This window comes from Lynx canadensis, chromosome D2 (genome assembly GCF_007474595.2).
Source record: "Lynx canadensis isolate LIC74 chromosome D2, mLynCan4.pri.v2, whole genome shotgun sequence".
NCBI lineage: Eukaryota > Metazoa > Chordata > Mammalia > Carnivora > Felidae > Lynx > Lynx canadensis.
Window position 1 is genome coordinate 26,258,386 of NC_044313.2, and position 22,537 is coordinate 26,280,922.

At 42.4% G+C, this 22,537-nt stretch overlaps 1 protein-coding gene across 2 annotated transcripts in view; it reads right to left on the reverse strand.

The window, feature by feature from the left end:
* The window catches only part of CNNM2 (cyclin and CBS domain divalent metal cation transport mediator 2), a 149,298-nt gene that overhangs the window by 18,476 nt on the left and 108,285 nt on the right, over nt 1-22,537 (reverse strand). For both annotated transcript variants that reach the window (XM_030334031.2, XM_030334032.2), the window contains exons 2-4: nt 11,254-11,397; nt 8,143-8,280; nt 5,914-6,083 (exon numbers count right to left, since the gene is read on the reverse strand). In XM_030334031.2, coding sequence (XP_030189891.1) covers nt 5,914-6,083; nt 8,143-8,280; nt 11,254-11,397 — 452 coding nt within the window. The remainder of the gene's footprint in view (nt 1-5,913; nt 6,084-8,142; nt 8,281-11,253; nt 11,398-22,537) is intronic.

Genomic DNA, 22,537 nt, shown 5'->3' on the forward strand with positions numbered 1-22,537 from the left:
CTCGGGGCACCCGGGTGCCTCAGTCGGTTAAGCAAGCATCTGACTCTTGATATTGGCTCAAGTCATGATCTCACGGTTCGTGAGTTGGAGCCCCCAAGTTGGGCTCTGTGCTGACAGCTCAGAGCCTGGAGACTACTTTGGATTCTGTCTCTCTCTCTCTCTCTCAAACTTTTTTTCAAAAAACAGGGTCAACTCTGGGCATCCAAGTAATTTTTTTTTCCTTTAAAATGGGTGCTATCTGTACTTGCCTCAAGATTGAGATCTATCATTCACTGGGATACACACACCCTGCAACTCAAAAATCTTCGAGAAGGGTTTGGTATTAAAAATTTAAATTCCTCTTCTGGTAACAGGTGAAACGGTATTAGGTACTGTTGAGGGCTATATAAGCTCTAAGATGCCACCTCCACAAAAGAATGGATTTCACTCTACAGGGAAAAATCCCTTCTGAATCCATGTCAGAGGCTCTAAAAAACCAGAGTTGATGGGGAGTTCAACAACAACAAAAAAAGCTGAGACATGAAATCAACCAGAAAAATTAACACCAGAAAAAAAAAAAAAAAACCAACCTGTTCCTTTTATTGATTTTATAATTGGCAAAGGAAACAGCTATGTTTTCTTAGTATTCTTTGTATTTACTAGAATCATAATGTGGTTATGTGCTGTGGAAGAACGCTAATTTTTTTTGATTGGATATTTTACTCCCCAAAGGACCAACAAATCCTTCACTGTAAAATACCAAGTCTATGAATTAGAAAAATGACTTATAGTACAATTATTGTGTACACACTCTTGACATATTTTTGTATATGCTTTCCACTTCTTTCATGACTATATAGTAGTCTCATCATATCACAATATAATTGGCTGAGACATATGAACTACTTTTACTTTCTAATGAACAGATTTGCTGTAAATATGTTTGCACAGATAGCTTTATAAAACAATTTCTTTAGATGCATGTATATGACAGATTGTATGGGTGTATTCCCAAAAGTAGGATGCCAGTTTAAAGATATGATTGATTCTATAGTACTTTTTCTTTTTTGTTCACTGAATATTCATCACGGATTTTTACAAAGATTTTTTTGTTTTTTGTCTTCTCAAATAAAAAAAAAAATACGGATGTTTAATTTAGTCAGTTGCCTTTCTGATACCTATTGATGTGAGCCTGAGGATTTGTTTCTTTACCACTTTCTGAATTAACAACGGCATATTTTGGTTTTGTTGCCCTTAAGCTAGTGCTGAATTCCTAAATAAACCTAATTTAGTCAGTCACACTGAGTAACTCTTTGGGTATGTTGTCAGTCTCTAACTGCTACCTTTATAGTTAGGAAATGGGATGATCATACCATCTTGTCCCATCTTTACTGTATAGAAATTGAGCTCTCAGAGTTTCCTTTTTTTTTCCCATGTGATTTCCTTGAATCTAGTTTTTTCAAGGAGAGGAGAGAACTTCTCATTTTGTTGTTTTTCTCTTGTATCACATTAATTACATCAGTAGGATAAGATTAAAGATTCTGTTCATCTTTTATTTTTTTTTTAATTTTTTAACATTTATTTTTAAGAAAGAGAGACAGAGACAGAGTGTGAGTGGAGGAGGGGCAGAGAGAGAGGGAGACACAGAATCTGAAGCAGGTTCCAGGCTCTGAGCTGTCAGCACAGAGCCTGACATGGGGCTTTAACTCACAAACCATGAGATCATGACCTGAGCCAAAGTCAGACGCTTAACCAACTGAGCCACCCAGGTGTCCCTGTTCATCTTTTAAAAGAACCAAATCTTGATTTCATTTATGGGCTGTAAGTCTTTCTCATTAGAATTTGCTTTCCTTCTTAATTTGTTCTTTTCAGTTTGTTTCCTTTTTCTAGATAATGACAGATTTTTTTCTTATTTAAATATTTAGAAGAATAGTATTTTGTAAAACTGACCTACTACATGTAAGAATAACATTCAAGACGGGGTGCCCGGGTGGCTCAGTCAGTTAAGCAACTGACTTCGGCTCAGTTCATGATCTCGCGGTTCGTGAGTTCAAGCCCTGTGTCAGGCTCTGTGCTGATGGCTCAGAGCCTGGAGCCTGCTTCGGATTCTGTTTCTCTCTCTCTGCCCCTGCTCATGCTCTGTCTCACTCCCAAAAATAACATTAAAAAAAAAGATGTAATTAAAAAAAAAAGAACATTCGAGACACAAAATAACATGTATCATCATTTTCCATATATTTTCTAATTCAGTTGTTACTTAAGGTTTTCAGTTTGCTAATATTTTCAACACTTATTTTATTTATTTAGAATATGTATTTATTTTGAGAGAGAGAGAGAGAGCTGGGGAGGGGCAGAGAGAGAGAGACAATCCCAAGTAGCCTCTGCACTGTCAGCACAGAACCTGATGCAGGGCTCAAACTCACAAACTGCGAGATCATGACCTGAGCGCTGAGTTAGCTAACTTAGTAACTTAGCTAACTAACTGAGCCACCCAGGTACCCCTTTTCAACAATTATTTAAGTAGGTAGTACATGCACATAGTAAGAAATTCAAGTTCAGGGGTGCCCAACTTCAGCTTAGGCCATGATCTCACGGTTCATGAGTTTGAGCCCCGCGTCGGGTTCTGTGCTGACAGCTCAAGGCCTGGAGCCTGCTTCGGAATCTCTGTCTTCCTCTCTCTCTGCCCCTCCCCTACTCACGCTCTGTCTCTCTCTCTCTCAAAAATAAATAAACGTTAAAAAAAATAAAAAAATAAAAGATAAAGAAATTCAAATTCATTGGGAGAAGTAAGTCTCCCCTCCATCCTATTCCCAGTCCTCCAAGTCTCCTACTTAGAGGCAACCACCTGTTGCCAGACTCTTGAGTAACCTTCCAGACAGAGTTCATGTATATACAGACACACAAATGAAACACATAAGGACACATTCTACACTCTGTTCAGAGTCTTACATAATACACCTTTGTAAGAGAATTGATCGCTACTTAAAAAATGGCTTAGTACTACTCTTCAATTATGTATTTTTAAATCTATTTCATTATGACCTATACAGGTGGTTCTAGAAATTTCTACCTTTCTGAGTTTAGAACTTACACATGACATAGCAAATGATCAATTTTATGGAAGTCACATGAAAGTTTTTAAAAAGTCTATTTCCCTGGTTTTATAGTTAATTTTCTCCAAATTCCCATTAATTTTATTAGTCAAGTTAAGACATTTTTCTTGGTAGGCTTACTCTATCATGGTAGAAAATAATTTCCACCAGAATTATGATCTTATCCATTTCTACTTTTATGTATGTATTGTGTTATTTAAGACCTGTAGAGTCAATAAGCTTTTATTTCACTGTTTATTGTGCTTTTATCACTGTCCTTACTGATCCCTCCAATACATTTGAGTTGAAAAATCTACTTTTTTTAGAGAAAACTTGACATTGTAGCCTTTTTATACTTAGGCAGTGGGAGGTATGTGCCTGGTAACTTACATTCTTTTAACTAAACCTACTTAAATGGTTTACTTTGAATAAATTAGACTTTACTTCAGTAGAATTTAAACTCAAACTGATGTGTTTCTATTTCTTATTACATTCCAAACATCAATTACTTAATCAAAGAGTTTTTTTCCTAGTGTCTGCAGAAGAGGGAAGCTCATTGGCTCCGGGGCCAGGAATGGAAGGCAGATACTGAAGCTTTCTTCTGATTTAATGCTCTTGAACACAGCAGAGCACGGTCAACCACCTGGCACGAATTTGCAAGGTTGGGTTAGTGACATTTTAGAGTGGAATGGACTCTGTAAAAGGTGACAGCTGTACTAGGTTGACAGGGATTATGGTATTTCCTTTTGTTATACTCTGAGTACCTCAGGTAATTGGCCAGCCTGCAAGAACATGATTTTCACTAAACCCCATAGTTTAAACACCTCCGTAAATCCTCTTAATCCAGCACATACACTATTTCTAAACCCCCATGACATCATCAGTTCAACAATTCAAACAATTGTCACATTAATATTTAGCATGCCATAGGTATTCGATACAGGTACATACACACAAATGCCTTATCAAAAATATCTTTAAAGATTTACTTATAAAGGAACAATGAGTATGAAGTCCCTCCTCCATAAAATCTATTTCTAGATCCTTCAGCCAGGAAGTGGCTTTTTTTTTTTAATTTTTTTTTTTTAATGTTTTATTTATTTTTGAGACAGAGAGAGACAGAACGTGAGCAGGGGAGGGGCAGAGAGAGAGGGAGACACAGAATCTGAAACAGGCTCCAGGCTCTGAGCCATCAGCACAGAGCCAGACGTGGGGCTCAAACTCACGGACCGCGAGATCATGACCTGAGCCGAAGTCGGACCCTTAACCGACTGAGCCACCCAGGCGCCCCGGAAATGGCTTTCTTATACACCTAAAGAGCATTCCTGAATCACAACTTTATAAATGCTAACCACATAAAAATCAACAACCGGAAGCCACATAATTTCTAACATTGCTCCTGAAATTCACCATGTCAGTCTTCAAAACAACCATCTTTAGTGTAATTCAAAGTTTCTCTAGGTTTGAGGAATAATCACATCTAGCTTTTATGAGAAACACAAATGCTTTATTCCCTCGCTGCAGTAAATAAATTCCCTACAGCCCCCTCAGTGTCAAGCATGTAGGTCTCCAGAGAAAAATACAAATCAGGGTTGAATGAGACTAAGGTACTGAAAAATCAAGGTACTGAATTAGAAAACCTGCAAAGTTTCTAAGAAAGAATGTATGAAAGTGGCATGAAACGAGTTTATCCATGGATTTTTCTCCAGTTCCTTATTGCTGCATCTAGACATCGGGATAGCAACCAAACATGAGACATGGACACAACACTTTGCAGAGTTTGACATCCAGACATCTGATAAGAGTTGTTTTCGCATTAAAAAAAAAAAAACAACTCTTTAATTGTCCCTTAGATAATTGGGACCTTGCTGGACTCATGTAAATTGTAGGACCTACCAAGTACTCATGATACTCTTACAATGATACCTCCAATTCACATCTAGGAAATAACCAAAAACAGGAGACTGCCTCAGGGGCTGGGATTCTTGTGCTAAATCAACTCAGATTTCCCGTAAAAGTAACTCTTCAATAAAGAGGTACAAGACGTCAATAAAACCAGCACTTTCTTCATTGTACTGTTTATCTTGGCTTCCATGCCAAGGTCAGAGTTGTATTAGGTGCAACTGTGATATAATAAGGGCCTCCTATCAACCTACACACTAAATCCCCTCAGGGAGGGTTCAGAATGGACGAACCTTCTCGCCTCATAGAGTGGGTTATGTTATTAGTGAGAAGGAATTAAGTTTCCATTGCCATGAGAGGCTGTGATTCTCACATCAGTTCCCCTGTAGAACAGTCTGGTTAGTAACCAGGAATAAAAACAATAATAAATGGATTATTTTGATATTGTTCAGGGGAGACAGTAAGTTACCTCTAGGAAGTGGTGTAAGACCAAGTCCTAATGAGGGGTGGAAAAAAGAAAAGATGATAAAAAAAAAAAAAAAAAAAGGACACAAGGAACTCAGTACACTTAAATTTCAAACGTCCCACACCAAGACTTAGATGTATATGGCCCCACACTCTCCAAAAAACACAAACCACTGAATTCACCACTCTTCAAATGAAAGCCTCATCGCCTCAGCAATCGGTAAGTGCCCTTCAGTATGGGAAACGGAAGTTCACTAAGGGCATTACTTTAGATTGAAATTACTTCACAGCTAGGAAAAGGGGGGGGGGGGGGGGAGCGGGAGGGGATGAAAGCCTCCCATGGATAAGGCTACCCCGGAAGTTAAGTAGTTAAGCATGTAAACCTCGACACCCATTCATGTACAGAAAAGTCTCCTGGGGACTGGAAGGGTAGGTACTCAGTGAGATCAAACAACTAGTGAATAATTCTTCTGACCTGCAAAATGAGAACGAAGTAGTCTACAGGTTTGTTTCGCTGGTAGAGGTAGTATTCTGGGGCTTTCTTGTTCTTCTCATCATACTTCAGTTCCTGGATGACATTGGGGTGCTTTAGCAGCCTTAGAAGGATCTTCTCTGACATCTGGGATGGGCTAAATGCTTCTACTTCTATAGATATAAACACAACTTGATATTACACTTCAAATGGATGGAAAAAAATTATACTAGTGATTAAGGTGTTTAGAATATGTAAGAATACTTGGAGTCAAAGCGAAACAATACGGATTAATGACACTTCCGTTTGGTGATCCACTGGGGGCAGATTACCTGGGAGGAATCAGAAAATACTGAATTTGCGTATTTGTGTCTTTTGAATTTTTCCTTTTCAACTTGTCATTGGTTTCGGTTCTTATAAAAATTATCCTAATTTTCTGATACAAATCAAAGTCAACCAGAAGCAGGCTCCCGACTGCCAGGCCACCCTTCGAACAGGCCACAATAGTCTGACTGTCCAACAACAGCCAAAGGAAGAAGCAAAGGTCAGGAAGCATCTAGCGTGGGTTAGTACCAGGTGCACAGACGAAGTGCTTCGTCTCTCATTCTCCCACTCCACTACCCTGAGAAGGTCTGGGAACAAAGGAAGGCAGAAATTCAGAAAAAAAAAGCAAGGCACGTGCACACATCAACATGCACTCCAACTTGCTAACTAAAAAAATAAAAGTAAAAAGTAGTGTGGATCTGTATTTACAGAGTTATCCGTTTTATTTCAGATGACAAAACTCAAAATTACTAACTCAGGCTTGCTCTACTGGACCTGGACATCATGGTATCTCAGAGGCAGAGCAGGAGAACATTCAGTTTTGAATCACGGTCTTTAAACAATGAACAATATTACCAGGATTAGATAAAGAGTAAGTGAAAGACAGTGCTTCCATGTTTAAAATTTTTTTCATTACATGAAACATAAATTCTCTATTAGCTTCGGTGACTTTCTGGTCATAACAAAATAAGACAGAACATTGTAGAAATTTTGGAAAATACAGAAAAAGGTAAAGAGGAAAATAAAATGATCTAGGAACCAACCACTCAATCACTCTGAGCAACTGGTGAGCATTTTTTTTTCCAGTACCTTCCCTCGGCCTGTGCCCCTGTGCGTGCGTGTGTGTGCGCGCGCGCACATAAAAACACAATGATAGATAACCTTTACAGTTTTATATTGTTTTTTTCTCACTTCACATTAAATTAGGAGTATTTACCCAGGTCATAGATGTTATACGGTGAGCATTTCTACATATCTGAAAACATGATCTTAAAGGGCACGTGACAGTCCAAGTGGCTACTTGAGCCTTCTGTTCAAAATGTTTTAAGTACGCTGCATGCAGCTGAAAGGCACCGGGTGCCCATCCTGGACACGGACGTCTTCTACAGGCCACTGGGTACCTTCAGATTTTCTCATGTATCCCCTGGCCAACAGAGCTCACCCTTCACCTAGAGAGCCATGTGGGGATGTGAGAAGGGTTAGTCAGTCTCAAGTCCATTCAACCTTGACCTTTCTGGAGCAGTCAAGTGCCGGCCGGATTGGTGGTTTTAATAATCATTCCGCTTGCCTCCTGGAATGGGCCCAAGTTAATCTGACTTGCAGAGGCCATCAAGACATCCACGTCAAAGCCCTGAGAATTTCCGATTCCATTAAAATCATAGAACGTTAGGATTTAATTGTGAAAATCTGTTGTTCTTCTTTGCAAATCATAGCACCTGTGTTACCACTGAGGTCCAACTGTTCTTCCAAGGCAAGCTGAAGAGAGAATTACTCAACCGTCTCACACACACAACCGAGCTGGTGGCTCGCACTGTCAGCCTACTCCACCAGCGGGGCTCTCCCCCGGACTTAGCCGGAAGCAGATGACCTGGCCTACCGTTCACATGCAGTGTGGCACTAACATTCATCCTTACCTTTCAGACCAATTTTAAGTTACTGGTCCACCCCTGGTAAATGTCTCAGAGGGTTCATGCCGACACTGAACACAGGAGAGGAGAGAATTTAAAAAGAAAAAAACAAAACAAAACAAACAAAACAAAACAAAAAAAACAAAAAACAAAACACAAAAGTGGCATTACTTATCACCCCATTTCCCAGTCTCCACCCCCAGCCCACCCCAGTCAGTGGTGGGTGAGAAACACGCTCCAGGGTTTGTAGAGATTTCAAACTGTGATAAGCTGCACTTGCCTGTTGCTAGGAAACGGTGCATGGCCAAGAGAAGCTGTGGTGATATTTTAACCTTCATCTCGCTGTCTGTCTGCTTGAAGGCGGAAAAATCTTGCTTTCTTTCACGATGGGCCACTTTCTTTTTCGTTCTGTTATCAGCTGACAGAAGGACAAGAAAAGATAAAAGGAAATGCATTCTATTAGATCAGGGCTCTTTTTGAATGAAAACGACAGACTATTTTGCAAAGGCTCGACTATCTCTAGACTGCGGGCACTCTACGTACAAACACCACACGGCAAGAGGAGACCGAATCCTCATCAAATCTGTGCGGCACGGTCAGGACCCATCCCGAAGCAAGCAGTCAAGGCATGCTGACTAGGAGCGACCGTGAACATTCTTCGTGAAGATCGCTGGAGCCCTCGCAAGTACACTAACGGGCGGTCACGGACACAACCCTCCCAGAACCCATGTAACCACAGCAGCAGTTTGGAGCGCGCACTGTCTCCCGCTACTCAATGTCACCACGCTGCAGGAAAGAACAATCACCGTGTGACAGATGACACGGTGAAGCGTGCCCCTGCCTTTCAGAGGCTCCTAGCCTCTGCCGAGACTGGGAAAACAAACATACGGACAAAACCTCTTAGGAAACAGACGAACAAGAACACTTTCGTGGAACAACATTTTAACAATGGTATCCGTTAGCTTCGTTTCTACTCCAGACCAGGAGGTCCTCAAAGTCAAGCAAATACGAAGAGGGTCATCCAGAAGAGAGGTCAGCGCACTTCTCTCGTCAAGGGCCAGGTAGTCAGTATGTGAGGCTCTGTGGGTCATGCAGTACTGAGTAACTGCTCAGTCCTGCTGGTGAGCCAAAGCACCCATATGTAAATGCCTTACCGTGGCCGTTGTGCCAAATAAAACTTTATCACAGACGCGAAATTTGAATTTCATATTATTTTCACAAGTCACAAAGTAATTATACTTTTGATGTTTTTCAACAATTACCAAATGTAAAAAAAAAAAAAAAAAAATTTGTTCTCAGCTTGTGGCCTATACAAAAACTGGTGGCAAGTACTTGTCGGCTGTAGTTTGCAAACCCTGAATCCAGAAGGTGTCTAATACAAAGCCTTTCTGCAAGTATTTTTTTTTGACAAAGAAGCGATCAAGAAAAAACTAGGTTAAAGACAAGACCTCAATCACTTGCTCCTTTCCCAGGAATCCTGAGTCTGCGCATTACCATTTCATGCCGAGGGCCAAACAGACTAATTACCAGGCTCGTCCTGGGGAAAGGGCAATCCTAACCTCTCATTTTCTTTCTCTTTCAGCTCTGATTCTTTTGCAAACCAGATAGCACAAATCAACACCAAATTTCAAAATAAGTTTCTAATGGCAAATGCAGTCATCCTCCCTGATGGCTTGTTTACCTCAAGAATATACCTAAAACCACGGGCTCACCAATCCATCTCACAAGGCACATTAGGCAACGCTTCTGCATGAAATCAGTCTAATTGAGGTTTAAAAGAAGTTAACTGAAGGGGCACTTGGGTGGCTCAGTCGGTTAAGCATCCGACTTCGGCTCAGGTCATGATCTCACAGCTCATGAGTTCGAGCCCTGCGTCGGGCTCTGTGCTGACAGCTCAGAGCCTGGAGCCTGCTTCAGATTCTGTGTCTCCCTCTCTTTCTGCCCCTCCCCTGCTCACATTCTCTCTCTCTCTCAAAAGTAAATAAAAAGTTTTAAATAAAAAGTTAACTGAAATGCAAATGTAAGATCTCATACACGTCTTAATTATGTTTCTTATGAAGAGTACTACCCCTGAGGAAACAAAATAAATAGAAAGAGACACACTGGGTATTAAATAGTCACTGTGAGGAAGGCTGAAAAGAATGTAAACACACAAATAACAATATTCTTTATTATGTGACCTCCGTGTACTCTCCAAGTGTCAAAAGGATAAAACACATAGGAACTGGTGTTTTTAAAGAACACAATTTGTGTGTATATACACACATACACACACACACACACACACGTGATAAAAAAATAAGATGTTTTCAGAAGCAAGTCACTACCTAAATATAAAGTTTATCCTTCTAAGGCCACATGGAAGGCTCTCATTTTTAAAGTGCAGGGCATGGCCCTTCCAGTATGACTGAATAAAAATCACTCTGCTTTAAGTAAGGCAGGCCTTGTCCCAGGTGCCCCAGGCCATTTGAAGATTCCATTTCCTCTCTAAATCATGTTTTAAAAACCAAACAGAGCCCAGATATTCATCTCTGCCCCATCTCTGAGAGCCCCAAACATCTTCAGGCATTGGGCCATCTTTGGGATTATTAATCTCTTGAAAGAGCCCTGCTTTACTAAGAAGTGAGGCTGAAAAAGAAGGTTCAAATTCCACAATCCAATAATCCAGTTGTGGACTTTAATGAGACAGCATTCAGGTTCAATACTCAGCCCAGGTTCAAGTTTACTCCTGGACAAACACCAGTGAATCCTCCCCTCCCCCTGCCCCAAGCCAAGCCACTCCTACCCACTTCACCCATTTCCACCTGCCCCCAAAAGAAGACAGAAGAGCAGAGAAAGGGAAAAACATTCTTATTGTGTACCCTAACCTGCCCTGCTTCCTATACCCACACCTTACCACTGCTGTCACAGCAAACTTACATTTGCAAATCTCACCTCTACCCTGGCCCATGGGTTCTGGAACAAGGACATTTAAACAGCTGCTATCCACCAATGTAGCAAATCCCCCTCACAAGCAGCAAAAGAAATTTATCTGAAAACAATTGCCTAGTTTGGAAAATAAAAACTTAGTAAAGAACAATTCTTTTTCCACCTGTAGAGGAAGTATAAAAACATGAAAGGAGTTTTCTGTTCAGGGCAAGTAAGGCCCAGATCAATGGTTAGAAGCAGCTGGCTTTTCAAAAACAAAAAACACTGCCACTTGACATCACAGGACCTGCCCATTCTTTCCCCCCTCTGATGAAGGGCCTAGAATATATCGGTAAGTTGTCCCACACATACGGCAGGTAGTTAGAAACAGAGGCAGATTACAACAGGAGACAGGAGAGGACTCACGAAGTACATGACAGAAAAAAAAGGCAAAGTTTTGAAAAATTACACTCAGACTACTCACTGTATAAATCTGTTTCATCTAGAATCTCAGATTTGATGATTTCTTCAATCACATCTTCTAATGTGACAATTCCCAGAACTTCATAAAATGGGTCCCCTTCTCCCTCATTGTTTACTCGCTGCACAATAGCCAGGTGAGATTTACCTTTAAAGAAAAGAAAACAAACTTTAAGAAGGAATTTTCAGAATTTTCTGAACGAAGTCTTTTATGTGATTTTGTTAAGGATAGCAGCAAACGCAGACACCAGATTATCAGAGTCTGCTTTTGGGCATTTCAAGATGGTACCAACCATTTCTTGATGGTATTAAGAAATACCAACAAAGGGAAAAGCTTCCTGAGCCTCGGAAAGCAAGACCATCCAATCAGAAGAGCCTCACCTTGTGTGCACACTGGCCCACACCACATTACCGTTTGCTTCCTAATGGATTTGGTCTTCAACCACGTCAGCTCTCCCTTTGTGACTTTTTAGCAACTGCTACGTTACTTTAGGAGGACAGCTGTCAAAGTGTGGTCCGTGGAACCTTAGGGATGCCCAAGACCCTCTCAGGAAGGTGGTGACGTCAAAGTACATGCAGCAGAACACTGACATGTTCCTGGCCTTTTTTCACTGTGCTGGTATTCGAACCAATGATGCAAAGGCACCTGAGCACAAGCCAAGGTAGTGGCAGCAGACGGTCTTCCGCCACCACACATGCACAGGAAAGGGCGGAAAAGTCCATTTCTCCTCAGAATGTCCCTGATGAAGACGTAACAATTAATTGCGTTAAGTCTTGACCTTGAGTAATTGTCCTTTCATACTCTGTGTGGCAAAATGAGACGTACCACAGAAGACTTGTCGCTTCCTGAAGTACAATAGTTGTCTTGAAGAAAGGCACTCAACTGTTTGAGTTTTAGGTTGTGCTAGCCACGTTTTTCACTGGACATCATTTTTACCTGAAGGATAACTACCAAACTGAGGGTATCCAGACTTGGATATTTGGAAAATATTTTCTTGAAAATGAACAAAATGAGCCTGCTATGTCAAGGGAAACAACACCAGTGTTTGCTAATGATCAACTTTGGGCTTTTAAGGGAAAATCAGAATTTTGGGAAACCCATATCCACCAAAGGCTTGAGAACTTTTCAACAAAAGACCTTTCTGATAACAAGTATGATGTCTATTTTTTTAATGTTTTTCTTTCTTTATTTTTAATGGTATATTTATTTTTGTGAGAGAGAGCATGCAAGCAGGGGAGGGGCAGAATGAGAGGGGGACAGAGGATCCAAAGTGGGGTCTGTGCTGACAGCAGCGAGCCCAACGCAGGGCTCGAACTCACGAACCAGGAGATCATGAATGAAGCTGAAATCGGATGCTTAACTGACTGAGCCACCCATGCACCCCTTTTTTATTTGAGAGATAGAGCATGAGCAGGGGAGGGGCAGAGAGAGAGAATCTCAAACAGTCTCTGTACTGCCAGCACAGAGCCCCACACGAGACTCGATCCTGTGAACCCTGAGATCATGACTTGAGCCGAGATCAACAGCCAGACACTTAACCGACTGAGCCACCCAAGCGCCAAACAAGAGTGATTTTTAAAATACTGAATACTGATGGGGCACTGGATGGCTCAGTCGGTTGAGCATCTGACTGTTGATTTTGGCTCAGGTCATGATGCCAGGGTCATGGGATCCAACCCCACATCCAGCTCCATGATGAGAATGGAGCCGCTTAGGATTCTCCCTTTTTCTCTCTGCCCCTCTCCCCTGCTCATGCACATGCTCTCTAAAATAAAATTTAAAAGTAAATAAAAACAAAATACTTTATAATGAAATGGATCCACATTTCAAAGATCTGTAGAACTCAGTGAACCAATATTTTCCAAATGACTGTGGTAATGATGTTACCAAATCATGCACAGGTCATCTATTCAGAGCACAAGACATACAATTGGTTTTTCCCCCCTCTCATAACCTATTAAAAAAAATTTTTTTAAGTTTTCATTTAAAGGGCACTAGGGTGGCTCAGTCGGTTAAGCACCTGACTCTTGATTTCAGCTCAGGTCATAATCTCATGGTTCATGAATTCAAACCCCACATCAGTCTCTGGGCTGACAGCATGGAGCCTGTTTGGGATTCTCTGTCTCCCTCTCTCCCTCTCAAAAATAAATCAATAAACTTTTTTTTTTTTTAAGACACAAAATCTTTTAAAACAAATTTTCATCTAAGGGGCGCCTGGGTGGCTCAATCACTTATGCATCTGACTCTTGATTTCAGCTCAGACCTTGAGCTCGAGGTTTGTAGGATCCAGCCTCGTGTGGGGCTCTGCACTGACAGGCGAGGAGCCTGCCCGAGATTCCCTCTTTCTCTTTCTGACCCTCCCCTGCTCACGTTCTCCCATGGTCTCAAAATATTTTTTTTTAAAGTTCCCATTTAAATTCCAGTTAGTTAACATACAGTGCTGTATTAGCTTCAGGTGTACAACATAGTGATTCAACAGTTCCATACATCACACAGTACTCATCACAAGTGCCCTCCTTAATCCCCATCACCCATTTAGCCCATTCCCCTGCCCACCTTCCTTCTGGGAACCCTCAGTTTGTTATCTATAGTTAAGGCTCTGTTTCTTGGTTATAACACTGGTTGTTGTTTTTTTTTTAATAACCTTCTTATTTTGGAATAATTTTATTTTTTTTAATTTTTTTAATGTTTATTTATTTTTGAGACAGAGAGAGACAGAGAGACACAGAATCTGAAACAGGCTCCAGGCTCTGAGCAGTCAGCACAGAGCCCGACACGGGGCTCGAACCCACGGACCATGAGATCATGACCTGAGCCGAAGTCGGACGCTTAACCAACTGAGCCACCCAGGCGCCCCGATTTTAGAATAATTTTAAAGGAAGGTTGTAAAGACAGTACAGAATTCCTGTGTAGCCTTCACTCAGTTGCTCCCCTTGTTAACATTGCGCATTGCCACAAAATATTTGTAAAACTAAGACACTGACATTGATACAGTACTAGTAAGTAAATTCTAGACTTATCTGGATTTCACCAGTATTTCTATTAATGTTCTCTTTCCGTATCCAATCCAGAGTACCACACTGCATTTACTTGTCATGTCTCCTCTGGTATCTGAGAGTTTCTTCGTCTTTTCTTGTTTTTCATGACCTTGACAATCAAGGATTACTAGTCAGGAATCCTGTAGAATGTCCTTTGATTTGGTTTGTCTGATGTTTCCTCATGATTAGACTGGGGTTTATGGGTTTTCTAGTTACATCATATCAGGGCTTACATGACAGCCACATGACATTCTCGAGTTTCTCCACTTTAAAGTTACTAATTTTTCTTCTTTCCCTAATTCTATTCTTTGGAAGCAAGTCACAAAGTCTAGCCCACCCTCAGGGAGGGGTGAGGAATAGAAATTAAGCTCTACTTCCTGGAGTGGGGGAGTCCCTACATATGTTATTCAGAATTTTTTCTATAAGGAAGATTTCTTTTTTTCTTAAGTAGGCTCCAAGCCCAGCATGGAGCCCAACATAGGGCTCAGACTCACAACCCGGAGATCAAGACCTGAGCTGAGATCCAGAGTTGGATGCTTAACCAACTGAGCCACCCACATATTCCCATATAAGGAAGATTTCAGAAGAAAGGATTTTAATTGAACAGTCACCCAAAGCCCACTGGTATAGTTTCAGATTCTACATTGCAACTACTCTTTAAAAAACTACCACTTGTGGAGTTCTGGTATAGTATCAAAGAAGAATATTCACAATTTCCTACAAAGGCTGTCAAAATATCCTCCTTTTTCCAAATAAATGATCTTTGTGAAGTCAAATTTTCTTCATATATTTCACTGAAACATATACTGCACAGACTGAATGCAGAACAAAGTAGGAGAATCCAACTTAGGTAATAAAGATATGTAAAGAGGTAAAACAATGACCCTTATTTTTTGTATTGGACAAGTTACTTTTTTAAAAAATGTTATTTCCATAGCAGATTTACTCTTATCTTTTAAAAATGAATTAGTAAGTCCAGATGTTTTACCTGACTCTGTTTTAATTTCAAATACGGTTAAATATCAAAAGATATAACCTACATAAACAAGAGTTCAGGGGTCCTCAATTTTTAAGAGGTTCAAGGGATCCTAAGACAAAAAAAGTTTAAGAACTACTACAGGAGATGCCCAGAATGGCAAGGGGAGAACATGTTCTCTGGAGTTGAACAGCCCTGGCTTCGAACCCCAGCACTGCCGCTTCTTAGCCATTACCAGCTGTGTGATCACCAGCAAATGACAGAACTTTCCTGAGCCTCAGTTTCCTCATCTCTTAGAACCAGGCTCATAGTAATTTCTGCCCCACACCATCGCTGTAAATATCAGCGGTAGTGTTGGGATCTGGCAAAGACAGTGGCTGGGAGTCACTGAGCCATCAATAAATGGCAACTCGTACTCTTTTTAATCTTCCTCAGTTCTAAGGCACCATCAACTTATTACCAGCTTATCTGGAGACCAGAAAACCCACGATATTCAAAGTATACCATGAAACAACAATACATTTCCATTTCGGAAAAATCTTTTAAAATAACGACGCATCTCTCAAATGCCATTATTGGTTTCCCTAAATCCAAAGCATGTGAGGCATCTGAAACATATCTTTGAGTTAAGCCAAGTAAACATGATCTGGAGATTTCATGATCAGTTAACATGTATACTAGTTGTTTTTAATGACAGGGTAAGGATTTTTTTTTGTGGGGGGGTCCTTTAAATAAAGTTTACTTAAAACTTCAAATTGGGTGAGTTCACCCAGACACAACCAGCTAGACAAACTAAAAATATTCTCTGGAGGCCAGGTCTGATCAAGTTCCCAGCACTTACTCAGAAACTGGCTTTGGTTGTGTGGGTTTGTTGGCCCTTTCCTGCTCTGCCTCAGACCCCTTTACGGGCAACAACGTCTGGAAGCCTAGAAGTTTAGATTGTTAGACAATTAGGCATCCTAACAATTTTTATCCTTAGCGTGCTCATGCTCAAAGAATGAAAATATTTTGAGCAAATGAGACTAGGAGGGAAACTTATCAGCAATAGATATAAACACGCATCAGGTCACGTCAGTGCTACCCTAGTCCATTCCGTCCGGTCAGTTTCTCACATCTGCTTTCCCAAGGCCCCAAACATAAGCAGTTAAAAATTCTTGGTGAATGCTGTCTGTCGAAAGTTAAATTCTTTTGCTATTCCCAGCTTGTGATCATTTAAAAGGAATTTTCCAAAGCAAGGTCTAATATTAGACTCAAAATGAAGTTTCCATTCGGCTGAGGCGCTATTCTCACCAAAGTAACTACCGCATAATCAGATTGTCTTGGAGCAGTTCGTTTAAATGCAGATGGACATACTTGAAATACCAGCTCGATGGCACCGACAGATCTGACTGGAAAGGGCCACACTCTACGAAGAAACTATTCATGTGAGTTAGGTTTCTTAGACTGAAAATTAGTAAGTTTTCTTCCAAGCTCGCTGTAGACTTTCATCCACTCCCCACCCCCCCACCTCCTGCATCTGCCCCAGAGCCACATTCTTTTAATTTTGCCATTCCTGGTGAGAAGTCTTGTTTTCTGAACCTTCTTCCAGGTAAGCAACACACACCCACACACACAGACACCCCTCCTATCCAATCATGCTTCGGGACAACAACAATATAGTGCACGTAACCACCACCCCCCCCCCGCCCCCCACCGCCCCGTTGCTTTAATCATGCGCTGCAGGGATTTCAGTCTTCCGCCTCATCCACGGAGCAATCCAAAGGAAAATGTAAACTTGTAAATAGGGAAATTTTAAAAACTGAGCTCAAGTAACATCTTTTTTAACCTGAGTGTGGGAGGAATTAAGTCAGGATTAAAGCCGAAAAGCAACTTTGGGGAAACTAATGAAAAGACTAAATCAAAAACTAAAAAAAGATTATCAACTAATGGATACTTAGCTTCCAAAGAGATGAAAATATAGCAGTCAGCAAAATATGGAATTACGGGCATTAAATAACCACTAGAACTTTTTAATACAGAGAGATTAAATAAACTTGATAAGCTGTATATAGAACAAATAAAGCATATGTGGCTGTCACGATTAGGGCTTGGAGAGAACCCTTTCTGGTGAGCTGTAAGAGGTCTTGTGGTATTCCAGTCACCTCAAAGTGTCCTGAAATTTAAACCCCTCACCTCTCTTATTCCTGGTCTGGTCTTAGAAACGGAGGAAAAAGGGATCACTAAGTCAGGCTTAAGAGAAACTAAGCAGACCTGTTTTCAGAGGATAGGGTTCTATGAACCCATCTCTACTCAAGTCCAGAATCATAAGCAAGTTGTTATACAGTAATAACCTAGACGGTTCATCTTTCACTGCTGTGTGCTCAAGGCATGGCACTTGCAAAGATGAACTTACAAGAACACGTCTCCATTAGGAGATGGACTGGGTAACTAACAATCCATAGACACGGTAAAACTGCGGTCAAATTTCTGCCTCTTCCTGCTTCCACCCCTCCCCAGTGCATTATTTGCATATTCTCCCTGAATCCGTAAAGCAGCCCAGCATGGTAGCAGGTTACCACCTGTGCATCTTTTAACCTTACCACTGTTCTAGGCTCACATTTTGAATGACCACTTGTATGTTGATGGAAATAATCAGCGGGACAGTGAGTAGGCAGATAAAGGGTGCCTGATGGAAATAGAGACTCATCTGCTATCCTACAAGTTAGATGTCAACAAGGCGAAATGGAGCGGTAGACAGACTAACTGAAGTAGCTAAGGAAGAAAGCCAAGAGAGTGGATGAAGGAGAATGGAATTAGGAACCACCTGACACAGCTGTGCTAATAGAAAGTGACAGAGAGTAGTCGAACAGATCCACTAAAGCAAGCACAAGGCCAACAGAGTCCGTGGGGTCTGAAAATGCCACTCAAACAGCAGGAGGAAAACAAACAGGAAGATTCAATAAGGAGGAATTCAAGCCAAACATTGTCTAATCATCATTACAGCGATGTTGGACAACTGCAGGGGCACAGCCAGCACAGAGTGTGAGGCCCAATGGGTCCCCAGGAGCTACACAGTGCTGTAGCCCATGCTAACCGAAGGGAGGGTCCAGGAAGCATTTGATATGCCTTTGTTTTTAAAGGTTTCTCAGTCTGGGGCGCCTGGGTGGCTCAGCCAGTTAAGCGTCCAACTCTTGATTTCGGCTCGGGTCATGGTCTCAAGGGTCCGTGAGTTCCAGCCCTGCATCGGGTGTGATAGTGCAGAGCCTGCTTGGGATTCTGTCTCTGTCTGTCTGTCCGTCTCTCTCTGCTCCCCCCCTCTCAAAATAAATAAACTTAAAAAAATAAAAGCTTCTCAGTTTTCAAACATAAAAGTTGTAACAACTGCTGATGAAGCAGGAATCAATAAAGTTCCTAAGAGTGAGTTCTCTGGAACTTGTGACAACAGAAATACATACTCTAGAAGCTGGAATTCAGGTCCATAAAACCAAAGCAAAATGGGACGGAGGATTTTTGAATGGCCATATAGAAATTCTCCCAAGGACACCAGTTTCCTATTAGCAGTCAAAAAGTCAATCAATACTTACTATGTAAGTATCAATGAACTACAGTCAACACACATTCATTCAAACATTTACTGATTGTCTATGATGTGCCAGACTCCTATGTCAGGGAGCAAAACAAAGCACTGGCTCCGAAGGAACACTCCAGGTGGGGGAGAGAGACACGAAGAGGAACAGACAATAAAAAAGCATCCCAGATTGTGTAAAATGAGCTGTGGAGCTCATAGAGGAGAGGCAGAATTAGATAGTACAGGATGGCCAGGGAAAGGCCTCACGAATAAGGTGACGTCTGAGCAAAGCCAAGGGCATGAAGGAGCCAGATGAAGCAGAAGAGGGCCAGGCCGGGTGTGACAGGTAGAAGGAATGATGGAGGCCCTCAAGAGGGAGAGGCTTGAGGAAAAAGCCAGGAGGTGAGTGTAACTGGAACAGAGTGGACAAGCGAGAAACGGGTCAAGAGGAGGTGCAGGTCATACAACTATTATGAAGATGTCAGCTTTTACTCTGAGGCAGGTCACTGGAAGGTTCTGACCGTGAGTGATGGGATCCGTATGATTTTAAAAGCAACTCCCTGGCTGCTGCGGTGAAAAGAGGCTTGGCAGCCGGTAGGAGGAACATGGCAATGGGGAAGGGCTGAGGCAGGAAAAAGCGAGAGCCACTTAAGAAGTCATTTCAGGAATCCAAGTGAGAGGGGATGGTGGTTTGGAGCAGGTGGTAACAGTGGAGGTGATGACAAGTACTTAGATTCTGAATATACATGTTAGATACAGCCAACAGGTTTTGCTGATGGACTGAATGTAGGGCAGAAGAGAGAAGAGTCAAGGCCAGCTCTTAAGGTTTCTCAGCCTGAGCAACAGGAAGGAAGAGAGTTGCCATTGACTGAGGAGGGCTGGGGAAGGCCCACGGTTGAAAGGACGAAATCAGTTCCATTTTAGACAGGGTAGGTGAAAGATGCCAGTGCGTGGACAGAGGATAAAAAGAATGGGGTTTTGGAAGCCAAATATAAAAAACCATTTTAAGAGGCAGAGAGGAGGGGTGCCTGGGTGGCTCAGTCGGTTCAACATCCGACTCTTGATTTTGGCTCAGGTCATGATCCCAAGCCCCACCTCGGGCTCTGCGCCATGTGGAGCCTTGCTTAGGATTCTCTCTTCCTTTCCCTCTGTACCTCCCCCTAGCTTGTGCCCATGCTCGTGCTCTCTCTAAAATAAAAAAAAAATGTTTTTAAAGAAGCAGAGAGGAGTCAAAAGTATCAAATGCAGCCAAAAAGGTCATGAAAGGCGATCACAGTGACCAAAGATGCTCAAGAAAGAAGAACCTAAGGACTGGCACATAAGTACCAGGCCCAAGTCCCTGTCCAGTGTGACTTCCACTCGGGCCCTTCTTGCTAACAGGGAGACACAAACTGGCCTGCCTCTGCCAGGTGGCCTCGCAGAAAGACCTACATCACTGAGACAGAACTGGGCTTGTCCTCTCCAAGTACCCGCTTCTGGAAAGGATTACCACCGGATCTCCGATCACCCAGGCTTCAAACTCTCAAACCGCTGTGCCTCTCCTCTCCCTCATTTCTCCCCAGCCTTTTCCTCTTACTTTTCAGGGAAGAATCAATGTATCAAGTGCCCAAGACACACAGATCATTAAGTCTTTACAGGTAAGTACATGTGCAGAACCACTACCCAGGAGGACTAGCAGGGTCAAGGCAGAACAACGGACGGAGGGGGTGAATGAGGCAGGAGGTGGGGGAGAGGAGCCCTGAGCAGGGAATCAGGAACAGAAGGGGACAGAAGTGCCCCCCATAGGATAAGCAGACTTCCGGTTCCAAGGCAGATGCAGGCCTGCCTGTGGCCCCCCTGGTAGGACCTCCTTTCCCCAACCCCTTCTCTTTGTTGACAGCAGATCCCAAAATAGAAATCGCCGTGATCCAGCAACATGCCACCTCACGATCACCCCAGAACAAGTGAAGCGATGCTCCTGCTTTCGTCAGCCGCATCTGGAACACGGTAAAATACACACAAGAGGTCAACTGAGAACAGAACTACCAAGGTCCCGTAAGATGTTAGAACTATGCCGCCCGAGGAGGAGATGAAGCGACCAGAGGCATTTAGCTAAAAGAGAAACCGTGAACAGGGATGAGACTTGACAAAGCCTTCAAGTCCCTGAAATGGAAAGCCATCACCGGTGCCTGTGCCCCCCACCCGACAGCTTGTTACCTGCACTTCTACCTTGATCTACCCCAAAGTTAAATGTCTCCTGAGGATGTGGGGCTCTAACTCCCGGACTGTGAGATCACGACCTAAGCCAAGATCTAGAGTCAGATGTTTAATGGACTGAGTCACCCAGGTGCCCCAAGGTCTTAACCTGCTTGACGGCAGGGACCTTGGCTTTACTTGTCTTTGGATTTCCCTCCTCCCACCTGCCAAGTCTAGCACACCCCCTGACACCTGCCTCTTCCTGCTCCTGCAAATCTAAGCCTCACTGGGCCTCAAAGAACTCCTGTCATCCCGCTCCTGGGTATTCATTTCCCATCTCCTGCTGAGTGAAGGAGAAAAAGAGGTAGAGTAGGGTTCAAAGGCCCTCAGAACCTGGCCCCACAGCGCCCTCCTTCCGCCTCTGTCTCCATACTCCTCCTACGCTCTCACCAGCCAGCAGACAACTGGATTAAACCAAAGCCCCAAGGCTTCACTCCAGCTCTTCCTCTGCTCAGAGGCTCTCCTCACGGTCCTGGATCCTTGCTGTCCCTGTCAACGCAGCCCCAACTTCAACTCCTCTCCAAAAGTCACCCTTCCCAGGAAGCCCTCCCTGGTACCCAAAAGCAGAAACTGTCTTTTCCATTTCTCAACTCCTACACCATCATCTACATTTCTCCTAAGGGGCAGTCACTTGCTGCCTCATCGTAAGGGATGTGATCTTCTCTTCTGCCAGCTCCGAATGCTTACACCCCACTCCACCCAGCAGGTAGGAAGGAGCCTCTCCCAGAAGGGGTCGGCAATCACGGTACCCCAGCCCTTGCACTCACTGCCGTAACACAACTCTCTGGGGCTACCGTCCCCCCAGAGCCATGCCACAGTCCCCATCATCCCTGAGCTCATGTGCCTGCATCTCTAACCCACATTACTCTTAACAGTAGATAGGTCCTATCCCCCCATTCATTTCCCACTCAATTCAACAACTCCAAAAAAATAAGTAGCGTGAATTATAAGCCACATCACACAAACATAAAGCCATTTTCTCATATTTTTTGTTATTAAAATGTGGGTGACTTCTTATACGCGCCTCCTAGGTCTTCCACTGACTAATGCAGGGACAGACAGCATAGAACAGGAGACCAATGGCCACACTTGCTTAAGGAGAGCCAATACAGTTTCATTTAGGGAGCTATCACCTAGCTATTTCTGTACTATTTTAAACTATCTCGGAAACAACAAATTCATGTGCACGTTTTTTTTTTTAAGTACTTATTTTACCTTACCATCCCCACCAGAGCGAAATGCATTTTTTCCAATTGAATTTTCCCACCATAAAATACACCAGAAAAATGTGACACAGATCTTAAAATAGCCCTACATAAACAATACATGAGTATATATATAGCAGCACTTGCTGTATATAGAAATCACTGCTTTTAAGTGATGATAACTTTTGCTATTCTGGGAGACAAAAGCCCCCTTTTACCAAAAGTTTTACTACTTCCAAAAATTCCTGTGGCCGACCAGTAAGTGGCTGGCCGAAGTCTCTCTGGT